Genomic DNA, 11,823 nt, shown 5'->3' with positions numbered 1-11,823 from the left:
TTTGTTATCATAATCCCAGCGATGTGGCACGGCCTAATGAAAAGAAATCTCTGAGTTATTTCAACACAGACCAGCTGGCAAAGAAATTAGCTTGAGCCCTGCAAAAATTGTGTATGTTAAAACTAGATCAATTAAAAAACAGATGTAGACAATTTGTTCGAGTGACGTGTCTTTTGTGGTGTATTATCAATTATGATGATCGTGATTTTGGCGAGTAATTTTAGACCGCTGCCCACCAAATTGAAGTTTAGAACCCAATATTAACGAAAGCGGATATGATTATCTTAAATAAGATGATCTAAGTCCTTTAAAAGCTGCGCTTCTTTGGCTTAATTTTGTTGCTAACTTTGCTTGATGCCGCAGGTATATGATACGAGAAAATAAAATTATCAGACTGACAAAACGCGTGCGTAAGCTGTGTAATTATAAATAAATGGAGATAAAGTGTGACCTCTAACAGTTCCAATCGAGGCTACTTCTATGCGAACGTGGGTTTGAAATTTTAATTAACAGAATGATACAAGCTAGAAGAGTCAGCTTCCGCTGCTGCTGTCTGTAACAGGTGGTGGTTAACTCTCCCTTACGACATCGCGATGCAATGCGTGATAAAAATTTTAAGCGGTGCTAATTTTTGTAAAGAACACTTCACGAAACTAGATTTATCTAGCGCGGAAGTTCATTTTGTTATTCTTAAGGCTGGATTTAATCAGACAGCAGGTTTCATTAATTACGTCGATGCTTGGCAACCAATCAGCGCACAGAGTCTGGCAAAACCTGGGTCTTCCAATACAGGGGCGTTAACACTTTAAAGGGCAACTCAGCAAAAAAACTTTGCTCGTTCCAGGCATCAGATCTTGCAGTTCACGTCTTGTAGTAGAGACAGCTTTCGACGCTAATCAGCCGAATACGCATTAAAATTTTCAATCAAGAAAGTGAAAGCCGTTTAGAAAAGTCAAGGACTGAGTTGTTATTCGGAAATAACCCGTCTCACGAAACTGCAAGAAACCCCAAAATGTTATCTAAGAAGATGCGACTTTCGTCAGTCGGAGTAGATCGATCCTTAGTACGAGGGGTTTCAACCAGAGTACCGAAGGAACGCAAGCGGTTTACACCGTGGCTAGAAGAACAGATCGAAGAAGGAGACATTGACGGCTTGGAATGGATCGAGAAAGATAAAGGTATTTTCAAAGTCCCTTGGGTTCGCGTCGATAAACCGGAGTTCGTCCTTGAAACTCATGCAGAGCTTTTCAAACGCTGGGCTGAGCATACCGGAAAATACCGTAAAGGAGATCAGCCTGATCCGTCCACATGGAAGACCAGATTTCGCTGTGCCCTGCGAAAAATGCAAGAAATTGTCGAGATCAGAGAACTGGGAAGTTTGGAAGGAAGCAAGCCGTACAGAGCCTTTAAGTTTGAGCCGAAACTGAAAGGTGAAGTACGACACAATTGTCATATTTTTTCAATCCACCTCGCACGCTTCTTATAGTTTTGCTTTTATCATCAGGTGATGTTCTCGTTACTTCGTGTTTTTGCATACAATATGTCCCTGTTGTCTCCAGAGTTACCATGTGTTCATACAAAAGCGTCTAGCTTTAAATCATTAAATGTCACTGCTTTGTTAAATGAACTTTAGATAGGAACGTTTCAAAACAATCTTGTTTAGTTTATGTTGCGTATTCAGTTCATACCGTCATGAAATCAATCAATCGTTTGCCTTTTTTAACGGTCCACCTGTTGGGGCTTAGCGTTCGAAATTTAGCTACTAATCATCACAGGGCCCACGAGGATTTTGCCAAAAAGTCTGCCCAACGCGCGAGCATTTCCAGACAAAAAATAACTCTTCCAGAGCAACTGCTCTTGAGCGATAAATGTTTGCCATGCGATAAGTTGGGGTCTTTTATCAGGGGAGGATAAGCAATAAGCTTTTGATAAAAGAAAAAGTTCAATTGAACGAACACCTTGGAAGCAGTTTAACTACAGAATATTTTTATGGCCATTTTCTTTTCCCATGACACCTTTTAAGTTTGGGAGCCCTCTAAATAAAGTCTCCTTGAGACATCTAGCTCTATACAATGGAATTTTGTAACTTTTCTTTCACTTGCTTTACAAAGAAAACAAAACATTGTCAAAGGTACAAAGCTCTCGACCGATTACAATAGCTTTTGAAGACTCCGTTTACTATTCTCCGTCTTCTTCTGTAATTTTCCCTCTGAATTCCGTTCAATTTGCGAATTCTGAGGTCAGCCTTTAACACTCTCAGTTCAAGTCTATAACTAAACGCGAAATTGCTATCTCGTGTTTGTCGGCGTGGTCTTGCAGTTTTAAGCGAAAAATACGTGTGAGATGTCATGATAAGTGCTTTCTAACAAAGCTTAATGAGCAGCAAAAGAGACCGAAACTATTCTTTTTAATCGCAGACTCGCTTTTTGATGAAAGTTAGACGAGAAAAGAAACGCCTAGGCACGGGTATGCGAATTTACACCGGAAACCATAAACACTGAACGCGGAAATTCACTTTTCATCTGTTTCTTCCAAATCGAACAAAACGTGTGGGTAGCTGTTTTAAAACCCAGCACCAGCCGTCTAGGATGGGTAATGTAATGAGAAGATCATGTTTTGAATTTAAAAATAAAAGAGTTTCAGATTTTCGAGTTGAATTTGTTTCGCTTTGGACGCGTGCTCTAATGACTCGCAAACACAGTATGTAACGTTAGAATTTGGGGGCTATTCCCTTACTGTCATTAGAAAGTTTTCAGTGTGTATGATTAAAACATTAATCTCGTAATCCAATTTGCACCTTTTGCTATTCGTATCAATATTTCAACGCTTCCATCCATTTAGCGATAAATGGCCCCGATATCGCTTATCACAGAGCGCTGGTCCCACCTAAAAAGACGCGTTATTTTCAGCTAATACTTTTGGAAGATGCCTCAAGTTATTGTTCGTTAGTAACGAACACTTTTGTCTTTCCACAAGGAAGATTTGATAAACTTCCAGCTCATCGGAATATTCTAGAATTTGCACAGGAAGTCGAACTTAAAAAAAATATGTGGCAATAAAAATTTATTTAGATCATTACTCGTTGCCATGGGTTTGAATATTCATTTTCTTATTGATAAGGTAACACGTGTTAAAAGCGCACGCCAGACGCCATTGTTTTAAAGGGGGGTTTATCAACACCGCAAGCATCCCTCTTTTGTTTCGCACAATAAGAATGTTGCTCACTTGCCTAGCTGTAATGAAACTATCCCAAATTGTTTCTGCCATGTATGACATCTCTGGAAAAAGACAATCAAAATTTTCCTAATTCGTTCGCGTCATGACAGCTTCTCTATGGGGTTTTTCTTGAACATAGCATATTTCAACCTAATGAAAGCAAACTGGCTTACTCGAAAACAATACGGAAACTTTAACTCTTCGTTTAACTTAATCTTGAAATCGGAATGCTTGGCGAATTTTTTGCATTCCTCAAAATCATCCGGAGACAAACAGAGCAGGTAAGAGCAGGTACCCTACAGAAAGCGGACAGTCAAACAGCATTCTATCTTGGCCTCAATTATTTTTGGACTTGATTTCAAGTTCCTTCCAGTTGGCGGTGCGCCAAAGCAAACAGGAAGACAAATCTAGCAAGGCACCGGCCGAATAAGTTTCTCGTTTGCTTTAGAAATGTCTTTGTGTTGGTGACAATACTATTTGAGTGTTAAATCACGCTTCGCCGCAATTTGCTTTGCAACCTGTTGATTTTCAAAAACACTTGAATGGCAACGTGTCTCTCTGTACTCTTGTTTGCTTTGAAATGAAAAGGAAAAAGAAAGAAAACACAACCATTAAAGAAAAAACATTATTTTTATTAAAAGATCGTGATCACGTACAGGCCCTGGAAAAACTCCAACCTCAAGACGGCAAATTTGAAAGTTTTATTACATAGATCTACTGATTAGAAAATAATTATGATCAAATCATAATTCATGTAGCTTTTCTCTATTTTGTTAGAGATAAAAAATTTAAATGCGGAAAAGGAAATTATTTATTGTTTCAAGTTTTTTGAAGAACGTTCCAACGCGGAAATTGAAAGGTTCATGCACCAAGATAAATCTGAATTAATCGTGCTCCCCATTAACAATAGTCATATAACAATTCATGCTGAACTAACTGCATGGCCGTCTTTTATGTTAGCTATGCCGGTGGCGCATTTGTTAAAGATAATTTTGGGACAGTAAGTCTGATTACCAAGCGAGAGTGACCGCAATGAGCTAGGATTTTTGTACGAATCTGGCAAATGCGTCGTAGACATATTCATGCTCAATATCATACACGTGGAATCAAGAGAGACATCTAATGAATGAAATGATAATGAAAATTGCCCAGTTAACATGATAGAATCGTCAGTGTAACTCTGTAGCGCTTGTGGCTATCCTGAAGTATAGGTTCGAAATCCCTCTCCAGGACTGAAATTTCTTTGTTTGTCTCCACTCGCGACAATTAACTTTTTTTTTTATAATATTTTAATGAAAATAAACGCTATTGTTTTCATTCTTCTTTTTTATGTAATTTTTAATAGACATTGGAAAACGGAATAAGAGCGAGATCTTCTCTATGAGTGCAATGCAAGGCTAAAGACATTTTAAATATTTTACTTCTTCTGGTCGAGAAAATAAGTGTTATTTGAGTGCATGGTTTTCCAAAAGAATGCATTGACGCAGGTTGGATTGAATAGCTCTGACCCAGCCAATATCAGTCGAATATTTATCCTTGTTTACGTGAAAATTACTAGCTCCGGCGTAATTTCATTCATCTTGATATTTGAAAAGTTTAAAGGGCCTCGTGGTAAAAGATACGTAGAAATCCGTTTAATCTGTTTCTTTTTATTTTGGTAGAGGCTGTCGTATTTTTCGCATAGTACTTTACTTATGCGAGAAGTTACGATTAAAGCAGGAAATTTATCTCAAGGGCAGATTTAAAACATAAATTTTGATTTCTCTTGTTGAATACAAATTTTGTAAGAGATCGTGGTTAAAAGGACCATCATGAACAGGGTAATAAAATTTGAATATAAATCGAAGGTTCTCGTTACAATCGAATTTGATCGCAACTATCGGCCGGTGCCGCACTGCTGAGAAAAATTTTTCTATTCCATTCAGATGCGACTGTCCCTTTTGTTAGTTTTTAAATTAAAATTTTCATGGTTAATTTTTATAAATTTACAATTGAAGTGGTAAAACAGACCAACCACTTCCTTATCTTCACAGAGATGACTTTCGATCCTTTTTTTTAATTCATGAATTCTCGCATCTCTTTAGTATCAGTGATGACTAATTGCCACGAGGTCTTGGATACAGACGATTTTTTCAGCTAAGTTTTTAAAATATGTTAGCCAAATTAGGTTTTTTGTTTCGAATACTCAGTCGAAAGTACACGCAACATAAAAATATGCGTGTTGTATTTTAAGTATCAGCTTTCTTGTATTCATAACAAGCGAAGAAAACTGTCATTCAAGGGCGGAGCATAGGACATATTCGAAAGATCACGAATGAAGAGTAGAGTTTCCCTATGGCACCTTCCGCAACCCTCGTTAGCTTTGTGAAGATCGAATAATAAAACTCACGCACAGGAAAAAGTTGCTTTTCATCACTAAAAACGCAACATTGATCATAAAGAACATTTGACTTCCTTGTAGTATGTGGTGCCATTCGTGGCCACAATTCTCAGAGTCTTTCATTACTTTTTTTTCCAAGTGGCAGCCAGTGGAAGAAGGGGTAGTGAACACATCCACAATTTGTTAAATTTAAAATGTTTTATCGATGGCGGTATGAGGTCTTTTCAGGGGCCTTTTTGACGGCTTTTCGATAACTGGCTTTTTTCGAAAAGCTTGCCAATAACTCGAGAACTGATCTCGAACAATCTTGTGGAAGCTTTAACAGTATTTCGCCTCATCTTCCTGATTTAAATGATGTAGTTTAATTAACATAGATAAGCGGCCTCACGCAACGGCTAGATCAGGGCTTTAAATGCGCAAAAATCTAACTCGCATGAAAAAAACAGTTTTGCCTAAATTTAACTCGAATGAAGAAAGCACAGTTTTCTACTCAAACCTAAGCAACAGCTTTCGTTGCGTTTTAAAAACTGTGCAAAACTAAATTTCAAACGAATGATTGATTGTTTTCAAATTTCAGACCGTAGCAATGCCTGCAAGCGTTCGCCTGGGAAAAGAAACAGCAGACCCCCGTCTCTGGATTCAGTGGAGTCTGATAATCTCTCTCCGATGGAACCGATAAGGGGACCTCCAGATCCCTTGGGAGTCGGAAGAATGCTGAATCCTCTACAGGTATAGAATGCAGAATGTTTTAAGTGATTATATCAAAGAGGCATTCCTGCGACTACATAAAAACGCAACCAGGCTACTTATATAGCGCATTGGGTTAATGTGTTTTAATTTTTTAATTTTGTTAATACTACTGTTTTAATTGATCTAAATTTCGTTGTGATTTTGTGCCAAACAAGACTATCTTGAATCTTGAAAAATACGACTAACATAGATTTTTTTGTATATTTTTGCTAGTTATTTTTAAAAATCTACAGAATTAACTTTGTGCTTTAATTTCCTTTCCCCTACTATTTTTTTTATTGAAAGCAAATTCGGAAATGTGTTTCTCCTCATTAACAGAAGAAGTAGATCGATGTCTGTCATTCACTCTTGAATAGATGTCTCCGTTCGGTTGAATGAGAAATTTCAGTTCTCTCGAAGACATTAGACCTCTCTGTGCAATTTTTCAACATTCCTCTTTTTTATGATTTGTTCGAAAGTGTGGTCATGCGGCGATTACGTATTGAAGTATTCACCACATAACTACAAATTTGTATTGGCACAATTACTTCTGTCAATGGCTACGCAGTGTTTTCAATATGTGGGCTCTACAATTGTATTTGTAGGTTTGCGACGAGTATTACAGGAGTCCAGAAGGAAACATTATAGGTGGTAAGTACGGTCTGATCAAATACAGGCAGATACTCGTAAGAACTAATCCTCCCAACTATATAACTGTGTATTTCATTTTGCTTGCTAGAGTTGAGATTCAGGTGCATCATGAAGACAAAGTCTCTCGGTCAATGCCGTTCTCAAGTTATTTTCTTATCTTCTTGAAATTGTATTAAAATCATAAAAGGGATTTTTGAAACCAATCATTTATTACTAGAACTAAAATGATTAACATGTGATACACTCTGGAGCTAACTTATTTGTGTATGAAAACTACACTTGCGCGGGAAGACATCACAATACAAGAAATTCGATAAAAATGAAGCTTTATAAATAGATAAAATCGTATTTTCGCAGTGCATTTGTTATTTTCAACTTTTCTTGTCATAAGCTATTTGATTTAGATAAAGGAATGGACCGGCAATTTATTACAAAATAAGAGATGAACAAATTCGACGCACAACAATGTTCACTTTGTTTTGTAACCTTCATTTTCTCCGATTTTAATCTACTCGTGCTCTAGTCATTCTTATAAACAAGACCTGTTGTTCCAAAACCAAATTTTATCTCTAAAAGAAAGTGAAATACTTAAACCCACATTGTGTTGGTTTTGTTTACTTTGAAACTAATCAAATAGCTAAAATTACACTCATTGTGCTGAATGTAGATTGCTGAGTAACAGGTAGTCTTTCGATTTCTTTGTTTGAGACAGAACTATATTAAATTGCACAGTTCCATATACAGCCCAAGGATTCCGTCCTGAGGAGTTTGAAAACAGGATTCGATTAATTTGTATAGAAGAGAGCTATCTGCCGTATTGATGTGTTTTAATCACAATTTGGTCTCGTCCTTTTTGGTAACTGTGCGCCGAAAAGTATCCCCCGTCAGATTGGTTTGCTTTTGAAGGACTGCCCAGTTTCATTATGCAGAAAACTGATCCACAATTTTTTATTACTAGACTTCGTCGGACCAGTCGTGATGCCAGAGTACAATGGACCAACGTATAATGGGGTACAATTTTATTACATTAAACTCACTCATTAAAAACAAGATCAACATTGTCCTTTATTTACATTTGAGGGATAATTCTGCAAATTTTTTTTTTTGCTTTTTGTCGATACACTTTAAGAAGTATTATAGCCTCAAAACTACAATATCGGTCCTATCAAGAAGGATTTTTCCGACATAAGTATTTCGGACCAATACTCCTAAATAAACCATAGGGAATGAGTTGGTTGCAAGGCACTTCCCTAAATTCGATTGGATTACAACAGAGTCATTTAAACTTAAAATAAATACCTTAAAAATCCATGGGTTGAGCGAAGTATGTTCTTGAACATGAAAAATTCGTTTATTCCTCTACTCTGTGCAAGACAATGAATGGTGTAAATTGTGGCATATCAACCTCAATTCTGGCATATTAAATCAAAATTTCAGAATTTCACAGGGAATGGGTGACCACAGGGAAGGAGCTTATAACTTTGTTACATTAGGCCAAGTTATTTCTTGTGAAATCAGGCTTTATTTTTTTTTATTAGAACCCTCTAACATCTGGGTATTTTATATCTGTTCGCAGCACTTTCCAATAGTTGATTGGCGTGATTTTGTAGAGCCAATTATGTCAGAAGACTGGGACCGATATTTTCCGGATGGTATTAGAAATCAGTTCGGTCTGTCCGGCGGATCAAATTATGGAATGAGGGATCAAGAAGCTAGCTATTACTATCAGGTATCCACTTACGCAGATATAGGTATATTAGCCTATTCCAGGCTTTAAGTTAGTACGACGGAGCGAGATCGTAGCGGTGTCACAGCGGCAGAGCGAAAACAAAGGAGGTTTGGGTCGGGTCGCATTACGTGACTCGATCTAAACTTCCCTCGTTTTTCACCCATCCGCTATTGCCACGCCGTTTGCGATAGCGCTGTGTTTTACTGACTGAATTCCTGGAGCAGGTTATGGGCATTTAAGCGCTATAGAATATTATCAGGCTTCCGAAAATTGACAAAGAAAAAAAATGGGAGGGGGACGTATTTTCATTTGCTTTTTCGTGAGAGATCTGGTATCTTGGTTTTATGTTGTTACTAGGTCGGTCTTTGGGAATGAGATTTTAGAGGTCTTGCGGAGATTGGGCACCAAGCTTTTCTCATATCGATGAAATACATTTAATTTGCACTCAAACATTTTGGCCAAGAAGAAATACAAGGCAAAGAAAAGCCCGAGATATACATAGAAACATCTGTTCTGTTCGTAACTTATTGACTATTTTTTCCAGGTCTGCCAGTGATCATTCAGAAGCCTCAGCCAAAAAAGAAATCAACTTTAATCTCCCGTTATCTGATTCGTAATTCTCAGGCCAAACAGCCTTACGTTTCATTTAAAATTAGTTAGGAGAATCGCGTGATATATAAAGTAAGCACCCTCGATAGGTTTGTCTTTTACCTGATAAGGTAATAGACAATTTAACTTTGTAAATTCTGAGCTAAGGGATTAATGAACCATTACTTATGTAGCCAATAATAGTTTTAGCCATAGGGATACAGTAAATTCAAAACCTCTCTCGTGTGAAGATCTTAAGGGGACAGATAATTTAGCCTGAGGTTACACTACAGAGGAATCAAGCCTGAAACGAGGAAAAAGGGGACAGACTGAAGTCCGCTCGCAAATTAATTTTCAACCTCCTGTTTGGCAGAAACACCCTGAGCTGATCATAAGCTAAGAAGATATATGGTGAAAAGCATCGAGTTCTGCAATTATAGGAGAAGAGATTATAATTTCTCGAATTGTATGATTATGTTATCGGTGCAGAACAAATTAAACCCACAGGAGAATTGGATTTGATAAGGAGCTGCACTTAAAAAAAGTTGCCCTTTGGCTAGAATGTTTGGGATAGGATTTGAACTAGTGCTCCGTTAAAGTTATAGTGAAATTTCAATTTTCCAAAGTTTCTTCAAAGTTTGAAGTTAATAAAGTATGTCTATTTACCAGTCTACTGCCCGCGTTTGCAGTTGTTAGGATATAGAATTTCGGGATCAATATCAGTATCTGGGAAACATTAACCCTTACTTGTTATCAATTGACTGTTATATAGTAAGCTCAGTTATGCACGCATTCTGATTGGTTCTCACTTATGATCTATTGGAGGACAGACCTATAGATGACACGGATCAATATCAGTATCTGGCCGAAGGCGCTATGTAACAGAGCCATTTAAATTTACGACAAAACAGCCTATATAAAACAGTACTAGTAAACAACCCTTATGTAATTAAGGTCAAATGAATAGCCTTATGTAATAAATGTTTTTAAAATGTACGACCTTAAAGTTTGTAAAAAGCACCCGTTAAATGTTCGTAAAATGCGACTGTTAAATGTTCGTAAAATGCAGCTGTTAAATGTTAGTAAAATGCGACAGTTAAATGTTCGTAAAAATACGTTAAATGTTCGTAAAATGCGACTAAAATGTTCGTAAAATGCGACCGTTAAATATTTGTAAAATGCGACTCTTAAATGTTCGTAAAAATACGTAAAATATTCCTAAAATGCGACTTAAATGTTCGTAAAATGCGACTGTTAAATGTACGTAAAAATACGTAAAATATTCCTAAAATGCGACTGTTAAATGTTCGTAAAAATACGTAAAATATTCCTAAAATGCGACTGTTAAATGTTCGTAAAATGTGACTGTTAAATGTTCGTAAAATGCGACTCTTAAATGTTCGTAAAAATACGTTAAATGTTCGTAAAATGCGACTCTTAAATGTTCGTAAAAATACGCTAAATGTTCGTAAAAATACGTTAAATGTTCGTAAAATGCGACCTTTAAATGTTCGTAAAATGCAGCTGTGAAATGTTCGTAAATATACGCCCTTTAAATGTTTATAAAATGCGACGGTTAAAAGTTCGTAAAATGCGACTAAATGTTCGTAAAATGCGATCGTTAAATGTTCGTAAAATGCGATAGTTAAATGTTCGTAAAATACAACAGTTAAATGTTCGTAAAAATACGTTAAATGTTCGTAAAATGCGACTAAAATGTTCGTAAAATGCGACCGTTAAATATTTGTAAAATGCGACTAAATTTCGTAAAATACGCCCGTTAAATGTTCGTAAACTGCGACTTTTAAATGTGCTTAAATTGCGACTGCTACGTGTTCGTAAAATTCGCCCGTTAAGTGTTCGTAAAATTTTCAAATTGAGTGTTCGTAAAACGAGCCTGTTCAGTGTTTGTGAAATTCGATTGTGAAGTTTTCGTATAGGTTTTTTTAGAGTGCGACTACTAAGTGCTTGCAAAGTGCGGCAGTTTCGTTTTTGTAAAATGCACAACCGTAGATTGTTAGTAAAATGCACGCCTTAAGAAGCATCTGGTAGAATGCACGACAACAAAAAGGCCTTCAGATTCAAGAGTTTGAATTACTCTTAAAATGCCGAATGTAAAGGGTTCTGGATATAAGTTGCTGAGAGAAAACAACTGAGGGATTGTCGTTGGATTTAGGATTGCAAACTTTCTTGGGTGGCAATTAAAATATGTCAGTTAAGTGTTTTTAAAATTCACGGCATTCAGTTACTTGTAACCCTAGTATTTAAGACCTCAGGAAGAGATTTAAGGCGGTCTAAAACATGATAATTTGAGGTCAATGAATTGATTTAGGAATCTTACACTTAGAGTGCCAGGGAATAATAAACAATGGGAAATAATTTGAAGATTGCCTATATTGTTAGGGGGTAGGGTATCAACTGGGTTTGGCCATCATCACTGAATTTCTGAGACACGAAACACTTTTTTCGGCTCGTCTTATCACGCACCCAACACCTGTTTACTTAAAGTGGATGTAATTTAATTATTAGG

At 36.8% G+C, this 11,823-nt stretch overlaps 1 protein-coding gene across 1 annotated transcript; it reads left to right on the top strand.

The window, feature by feature from the left end:
- The first annotated feature begins 785 nt into the window (after positions 1-785).
- LOC113667568 (interferon regulatory factor 1) lies at positions 786-9,966 on the top strand. The gene is made up of 6 exons (XM_027183413.2): positions 786-1,430; positions 6,174-6,325; positions 6,931-6,976; positions 7,935-7,987; positions 8,553-8,705; positions 9,250-9,966. Exons 1-6 carry the CDS (start codon positions 1,013-1,015, stop codon positions 9,259-9,261), a joined length of 834 nt encoding a protein of 277 aa, XP_027039214.2. The 5' UTR covers positions 786-1,012; the 3' UTR covers positions 9,262-9,966.
- Positions 9,967-11,823: the final 1,857 nt, after the last annotated feature.

This window comes from Pocillopora damicornis, chromosome 3 (genome assembly GCF_964200805.1).
Source record: "Pocillopora damicornis chromosome 3, jaPocDami1.2, whole genome shotgun sequence".
In the NCBI taxonomy this organism is placed as follows: Eukaryota; Metazoa; Cnidaria; class Anthozoa; order Scleractinia; family Pocilloporidae; genus Pocillopora; species Pocillopora damicornis.
Note: the sequence above shows the minus strand (reverse complement) of the source record. Positions and strands in the feature narration are given on the sequence as shown.